Source organism: Convolutriloba macropyga, chromosome 3 (assembly GCF_964194025.1).
Source record: "Convolutriloba macropyga chromosome 3, txConMacr16.3, whole genome shotgun sequence".
Classification (NCBI taxonomy): domain Eukaryota; kingdom Metazoa; phylum Xenacoelomorpha; order Acoela; family Convolutidae; genus Convolutriloba; species Convolutriloba macropyga.
This window is the reverse complement of record NC_134470.1, coordinates 11,328,671-11,351,609: the sequence shown is the minus strand read 5'-3', so window position 1 is coordinate 11,351,609 and position 22,939 is coordinate 11,328,671. Positions and strand designations below refer to the sequence as shown.

Below are 22,939 nucleotides of genomic sequence, written 5' to 3'. Positions count from 1 at the left end.
GCAGGTTTTTGTATCTCCTCGTCAATACTTCTTGATACCCCAACTGGGGTGGAGTCGGGCAGCTATCCCCTGTTAGAGCTGTTATTGTCTCAAGAAGCTCCTGCGCGGAGCAGTCACAGGTTTTTGTATCTCCTCGTCAAAAGTTCTTGAGACTCCCAACCGGGGTGGAGTTGGACAGCATAATCATTATTTAGCGCTTATTGGACAAGCGTTGCTTCTTTGCAGGCGGCTCTTCCTCTGCTTCGAAATCGATATATGGACATCTTGAGAACGGCTTTTCCTTGGGAGCTGCGTCAAAATCCATTATTTTTTCATCATCGGACTCAATTTGAGAAGTTTGCCAGAACCCAGGATCAGTTGGAGAATATATAATATATCCACTTATTCAGCTAAATCTCCAATGATTTCACGTTCATTCATCTCAATATAGGACTTTAGAGTTCTTTTCTGATGTTTTTTCTGTTTTTGACCAGTTTTGTAGTGTCCATAAGCATATGAGCGAACGCCATCACTCAGATAATAACGTTTATCGTCAAATGCACTCAAAGCAATTTTGTTAGACTCTGTTATGTTGAGTGTGTGTTTGTCACTAGTTATAGATGTTACTGGTTTTCTCAATGGTGATTTTGATTTGAGCACATCATTGAACTTATTATGATGAAGTGTCTTTTTAACATGTTTGCTCACACACTTGGCACTTTGTTTGACTTTCTGCAAAGTTTTTACAATGTAAGCTTTTGGTTTCAGAAAAACTGCTTCCATCACAATGTCACCATTCAGCTCATCTGATAATTTAAGTGGCATTTTTTGATCAATTCACTATGTAAGTGATGATCCTTGGGGTAATCACTCAAATCAAGCACATGTTTCAGCTGTACAAGATCTTCGTATATGTCATTCGTCTCAATTTCATAAAAGAGAGAATCAGTGTCTTTGTCAAAAAAAGGCCTCAGTTCTTCATAGTGAAACCTGTACAGGTGTAGTTTTAAAACATCCAAAATCGCGGCAGCCAGATAAGTTGGTTTATTCCACCTGATCTCTTTCTGGCTAAGAGTGATCCCAAAAAGGTTCTCTCGAAATATTGTGAACTTCTAAAAATTGTACTTATAGCAGTAAAATTTTGCTTTCTCGTTTTCAACAAATACCATCTTGTAACGACATCTCAAATCTTTCATCAATTTTTCCGAAGCATCAATTGTTCAACAATTTCAAAAAGTTCTTTTCAAAGGTGCTGATACCGGGTTGTTGTCACAACTTTGTATTCTGCTCAATATAGCACTTCATAAAGTCACTCTGGCTGAACTTCAGAGTCTTATGTAGTCTGGTTACTTGGAGCCCCTGTTGACAATAAAATTTCAGAACTGAGTAATGACATGCATATTTCTGCTTAGATACTGCCCAGTTCTATTTGATACTGAGAAAGCATCTCAGCATCGACATTTAACTTCTCAGCAGCCAGAGGGAAATCATTGTGACAGTCATGTAAGTTGCTAGGATAATTCAGATCAACCATTACGATGTACCCAACATCGCTTTCGTCAGATGTTTGGATAATCTTGTCCAAACTGATGTCTGACCATTCAAATCCTCCGGTTGGCAGTTTTTTCATCATTGTTCCACCGTATAACGACATCCAGAAAAAGTCCTTACGTACTTTGTTTTTCTTCATCAAAGTCAAGCATGTATTTGTTGTTAGCTTTCATATACCGTTTTTCACCAATTCAATTCCATTCAATCCTCCACGGATGGCTCTCTCACAAAACAACAGCATATCTATATCAGAGAGCAAGTCCAGTTTCACTTCAATTGTTTTCAGCCTTGCATCCCATGAAATATTAGGTGCAGTATAATAATGACAGGGGTCTAATCCATATACCTGATCAAACAGTCTCCGGCATTTTTCAAACACGTCAGCCAGAAGAATGACATCAGTTTTGAGATACAACGAGAGATAGTCTCCAAAATTTTTGCACCGAAACATATTCCAAACTTTGTTAGCATGCAGAACATCCTCCTCAGAAACATCAATTTGACTATACAATGATTTTTTCCACTGATCACCATAATGAGCAACGGCTTTCAGACAGTTTCTCAAAGCTATCGAGATACGAATATGGGAAAACTCCTTTCTTTTGCAAAATGTCGACATGTTTTGGGAAATGTTTAGATAATTGAAGGTAGTCCTTTGTTTCGGGTGTTTTAGCCAGAGTGTCAAGACTCCCCGATAAAAAACGAAAACTGTCCAGGAAACGAAACTCTTCGTAAAGTAGCTTGTCATCTTTCGTATTACCAACAGGAACAAAGAACGAGAATGAGATGTGTGTCTCACTGTTGCAAGGAATTACTGTCATTTTTTCTTCCGATTTGATTTCAATGTATTTCAGTAGATGATGTGCGTCATATTTACTTAGGTTATGGAAGAAAATAGGCTTAAAAGTGTGCGTACGAAGCTTCAGATTGCAGCTGTTGTGTGCAACTCCGTAGATTTCACCAGTAAAGTGATCATGATGGATCACTTTTTTGTCGTTCAAACACATCTGACAAATAACAGATTTTGTACCCTGATCAATCATTCTCATCCGTTCTTCATCAGATATTGATATGCGAGGTCTATGCTTTTGTTTTCTCTCAGAAATAGATTTAGCGTTCTCTCGGAGCCACCGAAAAAACTCTTCGATGCATTTTTCACTTTCAAAACCATAATAATCACTTCCACCTTTTTTTATCAACAGCACAGAAACCTATTGCGCAAGGTTTCTGAGTCTCCTTGTTCAAGGTGTAGCTAGTATCAGGATTCTGGCAGCAGGTGTCATACTTAAGGCTGACAGCCTCTGTGTCGGCGTAAATAACTAAAGGAACTGAAAACGTTTTATACCAGTTTGTAAATTCAATTTTTGAGTCTTCATGAACAGCTTTATGCTCCCCACATAAATTCAAATGTCTCTCCAGTGCCGTTGAATTCCAAAATCCATGAAGACAACGTTTGCAGTACTTATACCGGTTATGATTCCTTTTTCCAAACTGCCGAGCCATGAAAGTTTTGTTATCAAGCAGTAATGACTAGTAAATCCATCGGTCAGCAGCAACAAAGGAATAATTTTATGGGTTTTTACTTTGGTCAAGTAAAGCGGTAAACTTTGTTTTTCTCGAAACCAAAGATGTTAATTCCAATATTGTTTTGCTTTTCAAATTTTGGAACATCCGTTAAGGACATCGGGAACTCGATATTATCAAAATTCAGGTTGTGCAAATTCGGCTTGTATTTGTTTTGCCTCTCTCGGTTCTTGTTCTCAGGATACAATGCAGCAAGTTGTGAGTATGCAAAACATTTGTCATCATTGTTTCGAATATTTAGGAGAAAGTTGTTTCCCACTAGGGCGGCTGGTGTAGCAATGTAACTGCTTCCTCTGATAGGTTTAAATTTGTTAATGTTGATATCCAAGTGATCAATTTTCTGAACAACGAATCCACTTCCACCCGTTGAAAAAATTAGGATTGAATTGTTCTTTTGGTCAACCATTTCAGAAATTTCATCATCTGATAGTTCTGTTGTTAAAGTTTTCGACTTTTTTTTGCATGACAGCCAACTTTGGTATCATCTGTTGGTCTCAACATCTGTACAAAAATAGAGAGCTGATTTTTGAAAGGCCCAAGCTCTGCTATTTTGTTTCTCACGAATAATTTAAGGTCTTCGAGATGCTCCATAACAAAGGTGAACACATCAGTTTGGTTGTCCGCTTTTATCCTGAACGACTGGAAAAGTTTTCCAATAGCGTGTTTCTCTTGTAGCTCCAAACTGCATTCAATCTTCTCGGAAACCTCTGTAAGAGTACCATGAGCGTCTTCCTCATGTCTAGCGCACGATGAAGTATCGCCATATATTTGTGTACATTGCTTGCACTTCGCATACATCTGACATCTATGAACTGTTTTCAAATGCTGAATCAAGCTCCTGCTCTGAGTGAACTTCTTACTACATTATCCGCATTCATAGTCTGCTGTTTTTTCCAATTTTGTGTCATGCTCCTTCTCCATATGTTGCAATAGTTTCTGCTTCTTGTTGTACTTCTTCGAGCACTCGTCACACTTAAACTTCGAGCACTTAAACTTCTGATTACTGATGAACACTTTGAAAAAAATCTTCTAAAAAGACTCATCCACGGATCATATATAGTAACTTAAACCATACAAGGAATTTGATGACTTAACTTATTCGCTTAAAATTCCTAAGAGATACTATCTATGAAGTAAATTGACTTTGACCTTGCATAAGCTTTTGTGGTTTTTAAATTTTGTGAGCTCACAAGGAATGACCTGATTGAAAATCACTCCAACACAATTAATCGTGGAAACAATAAGTGTACATTTGATTTTAAAAACTCCGAAAAATAAAGCCAGTTTTTTTAGAGAAGAATCATTAGTTTAAGGAAAAGCGAATATCTTTAGACGTTCTGCTTTGTATTTTTCTACCTTTAAATTGCTGTTGAAAAATTTGGTTTTAATGGGAAAAATGGAAACTTACGCTTCTAGTTTGTTTGAAATATGGTTCCTGCAAAAAATTAGTTTGGAACACAATTAGCTTGACTCCAATCCAAGCGACTGGTTTGAAGTTGTTGAATGCTTTAAAATGATTTATCTAACTAAATAACTTGCTTTTATAGTTTTCGTTTATTTTCTAATTTTTCCATCAATTATTTACATGTATCAAATTGTTTTCTGTTTGGTTACGCGTAAGCCTCTTCAATGACGGGGATACTTTAACGTTTGAAAACTTTTTTTTCTATAATTTTTTCCCGTGATCCCAAATTCTGGCAAAAACTGGATAGGAATGCAGGTTTTTATGGCGAAAAAACTTTCAAAATACTTGGCTTAAACTGATGAGATAATTGGAGATTGAACCACAAAAACCTGGCAGTCCTCCATTTTGTTTTCCGAAATTAGGTGGTTTGCTTTAGTTTAGGAGAAAAAAGTTGGGAACTCACTATATTGCAACCACTTGCAACAACTAGATTCAAGTATATAAGGTTAAACTTACTTCCCTAAGATTTTTGTTGTTAAGTTTTTACAAATCAAAGCTAATTCATTGGGAAAGAAAAAAAACGACTGATCTGTAATTGTTGAAAGTTTCAAAATGAATATTTTTAAAGGAAGGATTGTTTTTATAGTACTCTTGTCTCACTAAAATCTGTTTGAATTTTTGTGTGTTGAATTGATTTTTCTTTTTGTGTGGACCCAGTGGACCTGGGCTAAAATCAAAATAAGGCCCTAATGTTTTTTATGACTGACTTGCAACTTGTTTTACTATTAATGAATTTTAAATCTGATTAGAAACTCGGTCTACAGTTGCTTAAAGTTTCCAACTGACTTTTTCTCCTTGATATTTTTTGGGTTGCTTTAAAAACTGTCAGACCAATTTTTTACTCACAGACAAATATGTTATCAATAAAGTGTGACAGAATCAAATCGTTGGTAATTTGGGTTGCAGTAAAAATTTTAATACTTTGACGTTTAATAAAAAATTTGATAAAAGCAACCTATAGATGCAATATGACAAAAAAATTGACTGAATTTTGAAAATTGATGATTGTGACCTCGGTGTTCAAAACGAATTTTCTCACAAGTCAACTGAAAACATTTTCGTGGTTGACGAACACAGTTAATTCAACAGTCAATCAAAAGTTAAGACTGAAGATCAAATCATGTTTTACATTGTCTCATAGCACAATAATTTATTATCGTACCCTGCAAAAACCAGGATCACGAAATTTAGCTAGAGTTGACAAAAACCAAAAACTTTAAAAAAAATGTGAAAATCCATATAGTTGTCCTAATTTTTTTCCAAGAAAACAATTGTTTTTCAGTTTTGCTTCATCTGGTAAGTTTATCATAAATTTCTAGTAGATTGTAAAAGAGCTGTATAGCTTCCTGAAAGAGAAAGAGTCCCGCTGATCTCTGTCATACCAATCAACATTCTGTTTCTGTTCAGTTCATTTTGTCAGTGTAACAGAGCTCTGACATTGCAGATCTCCGCACTCAGAACGATATAATGTAAAACGGATGCATACATTTTCCGTTGATTACGAAATATGCAACTTTTATATAACTAAAATTTTTCTGGTTGAAAATTAATGTTACTACAGATACATATGTAGTAAATAACGTTCATAGTTCAAACTGTAATTTTGAAAAAATTCTTGATGTTGAATTTTTTTTTCGGTGCTGCCAAACGATTCAGCACTCTAAAATAAATGCTTTTTCAACAAAATGGTCTGAACGTTTTTAATTTACTTTTTCAATCAAAAACAAAGTTAGAGAAACTATGTCATAGTTTATGACATCTAGTAAGACCTAATTTGCAGCTACTGACTGCTGTGGAAACGTTTATTACAAATTTTAGGATTATTTTGAAGAACAATCTCAACAAACATTAATAAGTAGTTTCATAATGACAAGAAACTTTTGCTAATTGTCACAAATTTTTATCTCAATTTTTTTTTATTTTAGATGACATGTAGATGAACTCGTTGGTGCGTTTTTGTTCTATGAATTTAACAATTGAACAGCCTCCAGGACGAAATTTTGTTTCGTTTAATTATAAGTGAAAGTCTCTGAAATTCGCATAGCGGTTTTACTGAATTTTGGACATTTTTTCTATTAAATTTCCTAGTTTATTTATTATATTTTGTATCTAAAAATATGTTTTTAATATGAAGCTTTAACCTCTGATGACTCAAGGGCATTTTTCCACGCTTTTGAAATTTTTCTGGATAATATTATTTATCTTGTAAAGCACTAACGGAATTTAGTCAAAAATTTCTGATGCAATTAAGATTTGTAAACCTCCAACGACGCATAAATAGTACTATTAAGGAGTTTTTAGTGCTTTTTGACACCCTTGTTTTGATCAACTAGGATGACATATAAAATAAGTTTAAGCGAGAAAAATTTGCTGTGATTGAAGAACTTTGATTAAATGATTTAGATTTGTTTCGATATTTTCTTTGTATATCTCATGCCAGAAGGTTTTGGTGTCAATCATATTTGACACATATGACTTTAAATTGAAACAAAAAAGCATTTGGAGAATTTTTGGAGTCTTAATTTATTTTAAACTTAAATTTTAAAACTGCTTAATTTTTTTTTCTAAGAAAATTTCCGTTAAAAATTTCAGTTGACTTTTGATTGCTCATATATATGTACAATAGGAGGGGGAAAATGATGTACAATTGACCTTTGATGGCTCATATATATGTTGTGTGAGCAAAATAGATGTTTTTAAAGTATTCTTATGTTAGTTTTTACTAATGGATCAACTTTTCCTTTAGAAACCTTTCTCTAGGACTTGAATATTAAGAGGGAAAAAATGATGTAAAATTGACCTTTGATGACTCATATGTATGTTATGTGATCCAAATTGATGTTTTTTAAAGTCGTTTTGTGTTAGTTTTCACTCATGGAACAACTTTTTCCTAAGAATTTTTGTACATTAAGAGGGGAAAAAATGATGTACGATTGACCTTTGATGACTCTTATATACGTTAAGTAAGCAAAATTAATGTTTTCCAAGGTACTTTCATGTTAGTTTTAACTAAATAAAGAACTTTTTCTGGAGAAGTTTTTCTCTAGTACTTGTACATTAAGAGGAAAAAAACAATGTACAATTGACCTTTGATGATTCATATATATGTTGTGTGAGCAAAATTGATGTTTTTCAAAGTATTTTTATGTTAGTTTTCACTAATGGAACAACTTTTCCTGAAGAAAAATTTTTCTCTAGGACTTGTACATTAAGAGGGAAAAAATGATGTACAATTGACCTTTGATTACTCAAATTTACGTTATGTGAGCAAAATTGATGTTTTTTAAAGTAATTTTGTGTTAGTTTTCACTAATGGAACAACTTTTCCTTAAGAAATTTTTCTCTAGGACTTGTACATTAAGAGGAATAAAATGATGTAAAATTAACTTTGATGACTCATACATATGTTATGTGAGCAAAATTGATGTTTTTCAAAGTAGTTTTGTGTTAGTTTTCACTAATGGAACAACTTTTCCTTAAGAAATTTTTCTCTAGGACTTGTACATTAGGAGGGAAAAAATGATGTACAATTGACCTTTGATAACTCATATTTATGTTATGTGATCAAACTTGATGTTTTTTAAAGTAGTTTTGTGTTAGTTTTCACTAATGGAACAAATTTTCCTTAAAACATTTTTCTCTAGGACTCGTACATTAAGAGGAAAATGATGTACAATTGACATTTGATGACTCATATATAAGTTAAGTGAGCAAAATAGATGTTGTTTAAAGTAGTTTTGTGTTAGTTTTTACTAAAGGATTAACCTTTCCTTAAGAAATGTTTCTCTAAGACTTGTACATTAAGAGGAAAAAAATGATGTACAATTGACCTTTGATGACTCATACATATGTTATATAAGCAAAATTGATCTTTTTTAAAGTATTTTTGTGTTAGTCATTTAAAGTGGTGTTCACATTCCACATATGACAGCTCATAAATTTAGTGATGCACTCTTAACAAATGAATGTGTCTTAATTTTTTGCTAATTGACCAGTCTCAGCTCCTCGCCCTTAAAACATAGAGAAAAAATGCTTACTGATGATTAAGGGATGCTAATTTCTGACTATTTTGATGTTCTGACTACATTGTTCTGATCCGTGGATGAGTTATATAGGTTGAAATGATGTAGGAGCTACATGAAGATAAAAGAAGTTTTTAAACTTACTTTCCACTTGTTTTCTGTTTTGAACCACTCCTCTTGCTTAGGGATTCTTGATGCGCTCTGATGATAGACAAACAAAATGCTGTTCCTCTGGTTTCCAGATATTCTCCTTTTTTTGCTTCCTGATGCCAATTTGTTTTTGAAGCGCTCGGAATTCAGACAAGATAATTTTTTTTCGTTTTTGTGTCTTTGTATTCTCTGCAACCAAAATGACAAGATGTTGTTAGACCCAACTGTTCTTCTTGACACCCTTCGTTTTTCTGATAGATCCTTCAAAACTAAAAAAAAGATGTTTCTATACTTTTAGGATTCCTCAAGGACTTTGTTTTGACTTCTTAGTATCACTTCAAACGGCGAATTCTTTTCAAATGATGAATTAACCTGATTTAAATTGCGGGGGTAGAAGTTACTCTCAACTTGTGTTCTTTCTAATCGAAGATTGTCTTCCCTGTGAATTGGTCTTTGCTGGACAAAATAACGGTTAATGAGGTCAAAGTTTCAGTAGATAAATATCTTTCAGAATTCTTTTTTTGTTCCTTTTTTTATAAATTCTTTCAAAGAATGAATTACTTCCTTTTATCGTGTTCAAACTTGCTGTTTTCGGATACGAATTTTGTCAAAACGTAATACGTCTGAATCATATGACTTGTTGTGTAATAAATGAAACGGAAGTCTATTAACAGTCTGAACAAGACAAGTTCGAGTTTGAGTTTGTGTTCTAAAAATAGCCCTTAGGTAATATTTTCATCAGAAAGTAGAACGCTTCCTACCCAGACGTTTCACATGTAGTTAAAAAACAAAATCTTCAACGTGAGACTGCATACGCAATACCAATACATAGATTATTCACATTAGACACCCAGATTTCTGCTACTCCGCAAAAATGTTCACTGAATTTATAGCCCGCAAACGTTTGTATACAAACAATACTTTTCACAGGGTTTAAATATCCCTTTTAAACTTCTAACCTGTGTGCTTCAAAGTTGCGTATGCAGGAATTAACCCTGATTACGCATTACTAATAAATATTTTATTTACAATAGACGCCCAGATTTCTGCGCAAAAAGGTTCATGGCAAAAATAGACTGGATTTATAGGCCTTAGGCATTTGTCGGGTATACAAACAGTATTCTCCACAGTGTATAAATGTCTCTTATTAACTTATAAATCTGCTACGTTCAAAATGGACTAAAGGTAAGTCTTTTACATTTTCAGGCAACAATCCTAACATACAGGGAATAATTGCCAAGAACTTTTCATCCGCGCGCATGATCGAACATGTTTGGGTAAAATCAGCCAAAAAGTGAGTCAGGGTGTACAGGTTTGTATGATGAAGTGTCTTTTTAACATGTTTGCTCACACCCTTGGTACTTTGTTTGACTTTCTGCAAAGATTTTAAAGAGTAAGCTTTTGGTTTCAGAAAAACGGCTTTCATCACATTGTCACCATTCAGCTCATCTGATAATTTAAGTGGCACTTTTTTGTTCAATTCACTATGTAAGTGATGGTCCTTGGGGTAATCAATCAAATTAAGCACATGTTGCAGCTGTACAAGATCTTCGTATGTGTCATCCGTCTCAATTTCATAAAAGAGAGAATCAGTGTCACGATACATTACTCGAGATTTTTTGTCAAACAAAGGCGTCATTTCTTCATAGTGAAACCTGTACAGATGTAGTTTTGAAAGATCCAAAATTGCAGCACCCAGATAACTTGGTTTAGTCCTCCTGATTTCTTTCTGGCTAAGAGTGATCCCAACAAAGATCATCACTTACATAGTGAATTGAACAAAAAAGTGCCACTTAAATTATCAGATGAGCTGAATGGTGACATTGTGATGGAAGCAGTTTTTCTGAAACCAAAAGCTTACATTGTAAAAACTTTGCAGAAAGTCAAAAAAAATGCCAAGGGTGTGAGCAAACATGTGAAAAAGACACTTCATCACGATAAGTTCAAAGATGTGCTCAGATCAAAATCACCATTGAGAAAACTAGTAACATCTATAACTATTGATAAACACACACACAACATAACAGCGTCTAACAAAATTGCTTTGAGTGCATTTGATGATAAACGTTATTATCTGTGTGATGGCGTTGGCTCATATGCTTATGGACACTACAAAATTAGTCAAAAACAGAAAAAACATCAGGAAAGAACTCTAAAGTCCTATATTGAGATGAATGAACGTGAAATCATTGGAGATTTAGCTGAACAACTGGATAGTGAGATTGATTAAATTAATTCTCCACCTGATCCTGGGTTCTGGTAAACTTCTCAAATTGAGTCCGATGATGAAGAAATAATGGTTTTTGGCGCAGCTCCCAAGGAAAAGCCGTTCTCAAGATGTCCATATATCGATTTCGAAGCAGAGGAAGAGCCGCCTGCAAAGAAGCAACGCTTGTCCAGTAAGCGGTAAATAATGATGATGCTGTCCAACACCACCCCGGTTGGGAGTCTCAAAAAGTATTGGCGAGGAGATACAAAAACCTGCGACTGCTCCGCGTAGGAGCTTCTTGTGACAATAACAGCTCTAATAGGGGATAGCTGCCCAACTCCACCCCGGTTGGGGTCTCAGAAATTATTGACGAGGACGCTCTCCACTCCGGATGGTGTCTCAAGAAGTATTGACGAGCAGATACAAAAACTTGCGACTGCTCCGCGCAGGAGCTTCTTGTGACAATAACAGCTCTAATAGGGGATAGCTGCCCAATCCACCCCGGTTGGAATTCTCAAGAAGTATTGACGAGGACATACTCTCTACCCCGGATGGTGTCTCGAGAAGTATTGACGAGGAGATACAAAGACCTGCGACTGCTCCGCGCAGGAGCTTCTTGTGACAATAACAGCTTTTTTAGGGGATAGCTGCTCAACTCCACCCCTGTTGGAAGTCTCAAGAAGTATTGACGAGGAGATACAACAACCTGCGACTGCTCCGCGCAGGAGCTTCTTGCGACAGTAACAGCTCTAACAGTGGATTACAATGACTTCTTTTTCTAATCGTGCATTTCTATTTTAATATCCAGATGTCCAGACAACACAAATAGAAGAAGATGCTGACAGAGAAGTAGCTTTAAACGGGTACATTTATAAAACATAAAACAATGACTTAAAACAGAATGTTGTGTCTGATATTTTTATTAGATGTTTGTTAATAATAATTTATCGTTTGTTCTTAAACTTGCTTCATTAATTCAATATCCTTTTGTACTCCTCTCTTACAAGTAATAAGAAATTCAAAAGTTCCAATCCGTCCTTCAAAAAAATATGTTGGTTTCATATCCTCTGATTCCAGTAACCGTCAAGAGACATGATAACCGCGGAGTTTGAGTAAATATCCCTTATAAACTTATAAACCTGTGTGCTTCAAAATGGAGTTAAGGTAAGTCTTTTACATTTTCAGGCAACAATCCTTAGATACAGGGAATAATTGCCAAGAACTTTCCATTCGCGCGCATGATCGAACAAGTTTGGGTAAAATCAGCCAAAAAGTGAGTCAGGGTGTATAGGTTTGTTACTACTTACCTGAGTTAAATCATGAAACTTACTCTTAAGGCAAATACTTGCAAGTATTAAAATAGAAAAGTAAAAATTAAAAGTTTTAAAAATAGTTTAGACCGCGCCAAGTTTTCAATGCCAAAAGTTCTTGAGTGCAATGACAGAATTCGAAATGCCAAGAACTTCAAAAGTTGCATTTCTAAAGTTGCAAAATGCGTGGTTCAATTGCATACCAGGCGCCTGTTTTTTGGGCTAGTAATGGATTGAAACGATGCCAAAGTTCTACAAAATGGAATCATTAATAATTGGTATCAAATATTGGTAGTTTAATGTGTTCAATTTAGAAGCTAGCATGCTTTTATTGTCCGATTTCAGTCTGTTTGAATCTCTTTGTTGAATAGTTCAGCTATTGGTCAGTTTTATTACACAGTTTTGGTTGTAGCGTTTTACCAAGACACAAAAATCACTGTCTGAAATGATCGAAGTTGACGTAAAGAAACGAAAAAAGTGTTTCGGAAGAAAGTGTCGCCTTTAGAAAACTTAAAATACTATCTATGATTTGACGGTTGACGTAATATGCAGCTGTTCTATTGAATATGAATAAATGATGAGTTTTGTTCACTCGTACTACAGTTGTATTAATCGATATAAAACACGTATAGGGTAAGCGACTGATCAAGTCACTGACAAAATTTTGCATTCTTTGAGAACTGCGCACTGGTTCGAGAAAAAGGCCAAAATTTTGAGGGGACTTTGAGGGGAAGCAGAGTCGCGTAAATTTGCTTAAAACAGTAAATTTACAATTGCGGGCAGTTTCAGTCTGGCACTGTATAGAAAAAAAATCTGGCATTCAAGAATCCGTAAGTAGAAATCTGGCACTTTAACTGTTGCTCTTGCGTGTTTCATGCAAAGTTACCCTGCACAAGATACTTCAAAAATTCCGGCTCACTTGTGACTTCGAATTACCCCTAAATTTTATGCATGGTTGAATTTTCTCAAAACACTTTTTCGAGAACAAATTTGATTCGAGTTGCAGAATTTGAATGAAAAGAGTAGCTCAAAATATATTCAAATTATATATGGTAAACGAATTTTGAAAAGTTTAGAATGAAAAGGGGAATTGTTTTCACATTCAAACTTAATCATGAAAATTAATCCAGGAACAGGCCGGAAAGTTCTTTAGCTTACAGAAGAAAGCATTGTTTACTTTTCCCACCCTGATAAAAATGGCATGTTGATGATGAACAGAAATTACGACGGTGCGGTCAAAACTTTGATCAATTGCCATTGAGAGAAGTACTCATGTTTGAGTTTTGATCCCCATGACAGTTTGGCAGTCACCTTTCGCACTCAATCTATTGCGGTCATAAGATTTTCAGTCGTGGGAGACTCTGTAAACGCATTGGATTCATTTCAAGAAATGATCTGATGCCGGTTTTTAATAGATCTGAAGGAAAATTTTTAGTTACTATATTGGCCCTGCTGGTCTTTCTACGAGTGAAAGTGGAGCATTGGTGTTCCACTTGTTTTTTTTTGCTGAACCAAGTTTGTTCATTACTTGAACATTGAATCTGTTTACGAAGACTGACTTCCATTTTGGAACGCTTACTTTTGTTATCAAATATAAGAATTTAACCGGAGCTTAGTCAATAATACATAGCATATAGCAGCTGCAGATAATATTCAATGTCAAAATCTCATTTTGAGAACTATGATAACAGTCTTTCCTCCCCTCCCTTTCCAAAATACAGACCCCTCCATCATTTACCTACCCCTTCCACCCACCTACCTACCTACTCCCTCCTCCACCTCATTCCACCCGTAACTCCACCTCCCCTCTGACCCCCTCCTACTAAAATTCATACATAAAATTCAGAATTCTATATGCATTTTCTTAAAATTATACTATATTTTTATTGGGCACTGATTTTTTGTTATTAATTGCTCTTGTACGGTGTTTGAAGCAATTGTTGTAAACGTGTGTATGTCTTGTTATGCAAAATTGTTGCTTGACCGTTTTTGCGCTTTTGTTTTACAACATTCGACTCTTTAAGTGACTTGATCACTTTTAAGCTCTTCATTTTTGAGTGATCTAAATTGCTCTTGTTCTTAAAGAAAATTCCTTGGTAAACGCAATTGTGAGCGAACGCAAATCAAAGCAATTAAAACTGAGTGGTTTATATGTCAGACTGCTAACATGGAGGTCCGGGGCTGGCGTTGTTTTTTGAACCAATTAAATTAAGTTGCCCTCGTCAGTCGATCGAGAGCTATTCATCCTGTTATGTTTTCCTTTTTCTCTCTTTAATATTTATGATTTGGAAGGCTTAGTTTAGAGATTTTTTTGCATGAATCTTTGAGTCCTTTCTTGTATATTTTACCGGCTGTTTTTATTCAATTTTTCGTGCTACCCATTTTTTGTCTGATCATTTTTTGTCGGACCATTTGACTTTCCATCCTCAAAAACGGGATGAACACGTTAAACCTAGAGGAAATTTTTCTTAAAGCCTTGTGGCTCACTATTCTAGGCTATACGATTCACCGAAACTCGAAACTATTTAAGAGACATAAAGTCATGATGTAAAGGACGGTTCTTAGAGTTAGAACCCAATGCCACTTAACCCCCATCTTTCCAGGAGCTAGCTACTGATAAAGCTATTTGCTCAAAAATCGAGGAGTTCGCCCGACGTTTGTTGGCTATGTTTTCAATTTTTCATAAATTGAGCATTCAATGACCGGGAAAATTTTTCATTGGTTTGATTACTGAAGCTATTCATAATAGTTACTACACAAGGAACTTACTAGATCCTTCATTATTGCATATATGGTAACTCTTTTTTGTTCTATAACTCAGGAGAATTTAAATAATTCGTTTTTTCGTCCCAATTAACAAGAACCCTGACAGTAATTTCAACCTTTGATGATATGAGTTCATACAAAAAGTGGCGTTCTTATTTGGCTATATGTTGTTGGATAACATCATTTGAAGCCCCTTGTTTAGACTGCAACCTATAATCGAACCCCCTCCCCCGCACACCAGCTATATCATATGGTTTTTTCTCAACTTAGTTTAATGTAAGAATTTAGTTGGGGGGGGGGGGGGTAGTGTATTTACCATCAATGCAGTTGTAGTAGTTGTCAGTTGGACATATCCTCTGTCTGGTTCTGATTCCAGTGCCACATTTACTACTACAGGAGGTCCACTCACTCCAACACAACAAGTCCTCTGTCCTACTCGATCCTAAAAAAGTCGTGCCAATATAATCATAAAATATCTCGCCCAGCTAACGTTATGTATAGTCATTCTCATCACTGTATTCATAGAGTAAAATATTGGGTATTTCAGGCGGAAACCTTTAAAAAAGACGGTAAACACTTCTGATTAAATTCATTATCTTTGGAGAGGATAAATATGATTTGAGTCTTGGGGCTGCTATAATTGAATTTTGATAAAATAAATTAGGTGAGGTGCCCGTAAAATTAAGATATAAAAGTTATGCCTAGTTCAAGTAAAGCAAGGGCGTTTGATCACGTGGTAAGGTCTTAACCTTCAAAATATAAACAGCTAAGTTTCTTAGGTGGGCACTGAAAGACCAAAAAAATTTTAAACTTCGGTGTCTTTTCAGGTCTCTCCTTTCGTTTGCTCTGTTTTTCATTGCTCTCGAACAAAGTTTGAAGCAATTATTGCAAACATGTTGGTAATTTTATGCAAAATGTTGCTTGACCGTTTTGACCTTTATGCCTTTTTTTTAGTTTTGCATTACCTAAATTTCTCTCACTCACAAGGGTCAGCAGCTGAATTTTATTAGTGGTTATAGCGGTATATAATAATCTCTGTTGACGTCATTTGAAGCCCACCATTTTAGTGAATTGAGTTACCCCCCCCCCCCCCCCCCGATTGAAGCAGGCTGCATTAGATTTGACCTCCCACTAGTTGTTCGAGAGCAATTCTTCCGACGCTAGTCGGTTATAGTTTTCCTTGACATTTTGAACAGAACAAAGATATTATGATGCTTACATAGGTGACAGGATCAACAATTGTTTTTAGTTTGAGGAATGAAATGAGAAATAAATTGAGAAATGAAACGAGTAAATTTTAACAAAAGCTTTGAAATGTCATTTTTCTGTTTTTCTGGACAAGTTTGGCCAAATTCGTTCTGCTCTAAAATAAGAGTTTTAAAAACTTCGTCGCTTATAAAGACTGATTCTTCGACTTCAGGGTTTTTGAATAATTAAAAGAAAGTGACCAAACTGTGGAAGTTGTTTTGTTAGTCAATAAAAAACGTAAAATTTTCGGGGCTTTTGAATCTTTTATTTTGATTTTTATCTACCTCGCCATGTCTTGAGCTACATTTGTTTCAATGTCCTAACTTCTGAAATAAGCAAAATTGGAATAACTTCTGAAAAAGAAGAAAACGTCATTATGATGCCAATAATGTTGGAGCTGAGCTTAAGGAATAACAAGCTTGCATAGGCGGGGAAAATAGAAACAAAACACTTTCTGTTGTCTTAGTCATTTTAATAGTTATAGTTCTAGTTCTAGTTACAGTTTGTCACGTGAGAAAAAAGAGAAAAGGGGGGAAATAACAATAAGCAACACACAGAACGCAACGTAGTAGCCGCAGAAAACGGCTGAAAGTAAAACTCAGCAAAATATTGCAAAACAAATTGTCTTGAGCAGTAAATAACGTGTTACTGTGTCTTGAACTAGAAATATTCCTGAGCAGTAAATTGTTACTGTGTCTTGTATTCAAAATATTATTCTTGAGCAGTAATTTCTGTTACTGTGTCTTGCATCAACGAATTATTGGAGCTGAAATTCAACTGTTACAACCCCAACTTCTGGTATTCTCAACTTGTGAGTACAAACAGCAAAAGCCAACTTAGGTTTAAATTTAACTATTTTTGCACAAACAGGTCTTAGACATATATCTTTGTCTTCGATTTGTTTTTTCTATCGGATTGAACTGGTATACATAAAGAGATCCCGTATTGTGTGATCTGTAGCAATCCAGTTCAAATTGATAGTTGAAAAAACTAAGATCAGCGAATAGTTACGAACTAAAATAGTTAATGCAACGGTAAGTACAGCAGAGCGGATATACAGTTACAAAAGCGAACTGCATAAACGAAGTATCCGGACAGATTTTGTAACCACTCAGAACGAACTGGGCGGTGTAAAACTTTCTTTGTGAAACACAAGGAGAGCAGCCGTTACATTTGGTCCGCCGACCCGGACAGTGGAATAAACTGCTGTCCAACCCAACAGTCGAAGTGACGAAGTCATCGACGAACGAGAACAAAATTCAACGAGCAATTCAACAACGCAAAGCCAATTAGGCAAAGTGCATTAGAAGTTGAATAGCAAGGCTTAATTAAAGCAATTAAACAAAAGGTACTGTAGATATTCAAGCTGCAGTCCCAAAGTACAAACGCAGTGACTCCGTCACAGAGTCAGGACATTTTGCTTAGACAGATTAGCAACTCCGAAAAACAAATCAAAGCAAAAATTCAGGAAGGCCAGGAACTAATCAGAAACAACGATAGATCAAGCAAACTCAAGACCATCTATAAACAGGTGCTGAAACTTGACGACTCTCTTTGCATTCTTAACCGAAAGCGAGCAAATTTTCTTCGTGATTCTGAATTGTTTGAACGTTACGAAGCCGACCGACTAAATTTCTGGCAAACATTAAACGCAGATTGGTTACCATACATTCACGGAGAAACAAACATGACGGATCAACAGAATCAAACCGCACAATTGACAAGCGATGCAGAACCAACTGCCGCTAAGTCTTCACAGTCTGTTGTGGGAGTTTCTCAACAAACTGCTGAACATGGAAACCCAAACAGGGACAATGATTCAAAGGCCTCCTCTGATAAACGAGCTAAAAAAGCAGAAAAACTCGCGACTCTAGAGAAAGACTTTGCATCAAAAATGAGGTTGAAGAAAATTGAATTCGAATTGAAAAGGAAGGAGCTTGAAATGGAGATGCAACTTTTTGAAGAAGAAGGTGCACTGAAACTGGAATACGAGAAAGAAGCTCTTGACGCAAGAGCATCAGATTCTGATGATAGTGCAGCCCCTAGTATGCGAAGTAGATCACCATTCAACTGGAAAACCCCGAAGAATAAAGATGTTTCCGGTTGGCTCGATAACTCGAATAAATTCTCCAACTTGCACGATTATAGTTTCGAGCGTGCGAAAACCAGGATCGACAACAATTATCCCAGGGTAAGCTTCAATCGCGAAGGTGTACTTAAGTCACGGTCACCAAGTGGAGAGCGTGCCAGCGCAGCCCGGGAACAAGACAAGTTTAAGCGCAATAAACCAAGCAGTAGCAGTCAGCTACCTAAGTTGAAGTTGAGTTCATTCGATGGAAATCCCCTAGAGTGGCCGGAGTGGTCGAACATGTTCAAAGCAACGGTTCACCATCGCGATATACCCGACTCAGAGAAAATGAGCCACTTGAAAACTTTGTTGACAGGTAAAGCAAAGTCAGCTATATCAGGAATGGGCTATTCGGGAGAATTCTACGCTCAAGCGTGGGAACTCCTGGGACGGAAGTTTGGGCGACCTTACCTAATTGTCGAAGCTCAGCTTAACATATTGCGCAAACAACAACCAATTCGAATGCACGACTCAACGGCTATAATTAATTACTCAATAACAATCAGCAACCTAGTTAATGTACTGAAGCAATACAACTATGAAGGCGATCTGCAATCAATTTCAACACTGCAAGTGGCAATTGAAAAACTGCCCCCAAATTTGAAAGAAAAGTGGTTCTTTTTCGTTGACGAGTGTCAAGAAGATAGGCCCGATCTCACTCTCCTTGAAAAATGGTTAGCTCGAATGGCTTTTGTCCATGAAGGAATGCCATCAACCAAGAGCGAACGAAAGGAAGATGATCGACCAAACGCTAACAAGGAAAAACGATTCTCAAAATCGTCAAACGTTACTGCGAGTTCGAATGCGAGCGAAACGAAGCAAATGCAAAACAACAACTGCCCACTAGCGGATGGCACTCATAAAATATGGAACTGTCCAATATTTAAGAATATGAATGTCACCGATCGCTATGCAGCAGTGAGAAAAGAACGCTTATGTTATGGATGTCTGGGGAAAGGGCATGCAATCAAAGATTGTAAAGTCCACCCGTGCGGTATAAATGGATGTACCAAAAAGCACAACAAACTGCTACATTCAGAAAACCAAATGGACGAGGGTAGTCACGCAGTTAATGTTAGCGCAGCAACAATCAACCAGAGTAACCAAGTTACTAGTTTTCTTCAAATAGTTCCTGTATCGGTTCAGAGTGGTAGTAACAGGTTGACCACCTACGCTTTCCTCGATAGTGGGTCAACAGTATCATTCATCGATCAAAGTGTCAAGGATCAACTACAAGCCAAAGGCATGGACGTTACCTTGAACATAGCTGGCATACATGGGACGCAAGATTTGAGGACAGAGAAGGTTCCTATCACAATAAAGGGACTACATTCAAAGGTGCATTCGATTGAAGCGTTTGCACACCCATCAATCTCGTTGGGAAACACAACATATGATTACAAGGAACTGAAGAACAAATTCAGACATCTGAATGTTCTCACTAACAGAACATTCAACCTGATGGAAGTTGGCATCATACTTGGACAAGATGCCTACGAAATTCAACGTCCATTGGACTATAAGATTGGAACACGAAGTGAGCCTTTCGCCGTCTTAACAGAATTAGGATGGGTAGTCAGTGGTCCCATGACAGGCAAGAAAAGTCAAAATGTTTGTCATTTTGCCTTCACAGAAGATGTGAAAGTGGCAGAAAATATACAATCATGGTGGGACATAGAAACCTATGCTTCCAAAATAAATGTTGTAAGTCAATCAAAGAAAGAGCAGCAAGCTCAGAAATTTCTAGAGAGCACGACAAAGTTTACAGGCGAGCGGTACGAAGTGGGCATGCTCTGGAGTGAACCAGAACCCAATCTCCCAAACAACTACGGCTCGGCCCTTGGTCAGCTCTACTCACTGGAACGAAGATTCCAACGAGACCCAAACTTAAAAGAATTGTATCAACAGTCAATTGATACAGATGTTGAAAAAGGATTTGTGAAGATCCTTGGCAGATCGGAAGTCAAAGGCACTTTCGGAAAGGAATGGTTTTTGCCACACCATCCAGTACTAAACCCCAACAAACCGGGTAAAGTTCGCCGCGTTTGCAACGCTGCAGCAAAATACAAGGATATATGCCTAAATGACAAGTTGTTAGCCGGACCCGATCTACTACACGGATTGATCGGAACAATATTCAGATTTCGAGAAGGGCCATTTGCCCTAACCGCAGATATTGAATCAATGTTTCTGCAAGTGCAAGTTCCTGAACGGGATAAAAGCTGCTTGAGATTTTTGTGGAGACCAACAATGAACGAACCTGTGCAAATTTACGAGTATCAACGTCATGTTTTCGGAGCTAAGAGTTCACCAACATGTGCCAACTACGCTCTGAAGCGAGTAGCCATCGATAACGAGGACGAGTTTCCAATTGCAGCAAAAACAATCCAAAACAACTTCTACATGGACGATTTCATCAAGTCAGTCGAAACACCTGAAGAAGCAATCAAGGTTTTCAAACAACTGCAATCTCTTCTCTCAAAACATGGATTTGAACTGAAGAAGTGGATCACCAACAGAGACGTGGTAACCAACGCAATCCCAGAGGACTTAAGATCAATCAACAAAACAAAGCAGGTTGAAGTAGAACCCAGCCAGGAAGGGTCATCGGTGCTTGGGCTTCAGTGGACGATTACCGATGATAGTCTACAGGTTTGTAGAGGTACAAGCAAAGAAGTTGAGACCCCAATCACCCAAAGGAAGATCTTATCTCTAGTTTCTTCAGTGTTTGATCCTCTTGGACTGTTTGCACCATTCAGTGTCCATATGAGACGACTCCTGAAGAGCATCTGGACCAAAAATGGACAACATTGGGACAACTCAGTAGAACCTAACGAAGAAGAAGAGTTTCTGAAGTGGAAGGCGCAGCTTCCAGAAGTAGCAGAAACCAGCATTGATAGAAGATACTTCAGCACAGCCAAGGACAAATGGGAACTTCATGTGTTTGCCGACGCATCTGAAGACACAATGTGCGCTGTGGCATACCTACGTTCAAAGCCCAAAGAATACTCAGCAGACTTAGCATTTGTAATCGGAAAGTGCAGAGTCTCACCAATGCGACACCTTTCCATACCACGCTTGGAACTGCAAGCAGCAGTGATGGCAGTGAGACTTAAAGAACATATAGTGAAGGAACACGAATCGAAGATTCAGAGTTGCAACTTTTGGTCAGACTCCACTACTGTTCTGCAATGGATTCATAGCTCCCACCGTAAGCAACAGGTGTTTGTTGCAAACAGAGTGGCTGAGATTTTGGATACAACTAATGTTTCACAGTGGAATCATGTGAGTGGTATTAACAATCCAGCTGACATCGGGACACGACCGATCAATGTTGACGAACTTAAGAGAAGCGAATGGCTCACTGGGCCGGCCTGGTTGAAGCAACGAGAGAACGAATGGCCTGAACAGTTGAATTTAACATTTGCTTCAGACGAACAAAACGACGAAATGGTCTTCTCAGCTAAGGTTGAAGAGAAGAAGCCGCTGATTCAGTGGGAACGATTCAGCAATTACAATCGACTAGTAAATACAATGGCATACATACAGCGTGTATTCAAAAAACACAAACCGGCAACAAAAACACTAAGTGTTGAAGAAAGAGAGGATGCACAAGCAAGCATCTTCAGACTACTGCAGCAAGAACAGTTTACTGAAGAGATGAAATCTCTCAAGGCTGAAAGGGAAATTCCAAAAAACAGCAAAATCCTCCAGTTTTCACCATTCATAGACCAGCAAGGACTTATTCGTGCCCAAGGCAGAATAGGTAAAAGTCATCTGAACTTCGAAACCAAGCATCCAATACTGTTACATTGGAAGCACCATGTAGTTGAATTAATCTTGCGAAATGAACATAGGAATAGTCATCACGAAGGTACTGAACATGTCAGAAACATAGTTCAGCAGAAATTCTGGATCCTAGGCATACGAAATGCTTTGAGATCGATCAAAAACAAATGCATTAGATGTCGAAAGGGAAGAGCCCAAACAAAGGCACCAGTAATGGCAGATCTACCCGAAGAACGATTAGTCGCATCAACAGTGTTCTCGAATGTGGGCGTAGACTATTTCGGACCATTCACAGTAAAGATTGGTCGAAGAAACGAAAAGCGTTGGTGCTGTCTATTCACATGCCTTACTGTACGAGCGGTACATATAGAGATTGTACCAAGACTAGACACTGATAGTTGTCTGAACGCAATTATGCGATTCATTGCACGAAGAGGCAAACCGGTCAAAATGATTAGCGATAACGGGACAAACTTCGTTGGAGCTGAAAAAGAACTGGCAGAGTGTATAGCAGCATGGAACAAGGTGCGAATTGAAGAACATCTGATTCAACAAGGTATCAGATGGAAGTTCAACCCACCTGCATCACCACACTTTGGAGGAGTGTGGGAAAGACTGGTTAGGAGTTGCAAGAAGGCAATGTACGCAGTGCTGGGCAACCGATCAGTCACGGAGGACGTTCTGTCAACCACGATGTGTCTTGTTGAACAGACGTTGAATGCTAGACCGCTGACACAA

The 22,939-nt window shown here is 37.1% G+C and overlaps 1 protein-coding gene across 1 annotated transcript in view; it reads right to left on the bottom strand.

Annotated features, from left to right (window-relative positions):
• LOC142336529 (semaphorin-5B-like) overlaps positions 1 to 22,939 on the bottom strand; it is a 51,462-nt gene that overhangs the window by 4,257 nt on the left and 24,266 nt on the right. The window contains exon 6 of the mRNA XM_075385436.1: positions 15,353 to 15,478. Within this exon, the coding sequence (XP_075241551.1) occupies positions 15,353 to 15,478 (126 nt within the window). The remainder of the gene's footprint in view (positions 1 to 15,352; positions 15,479 to 22,939) is intronic.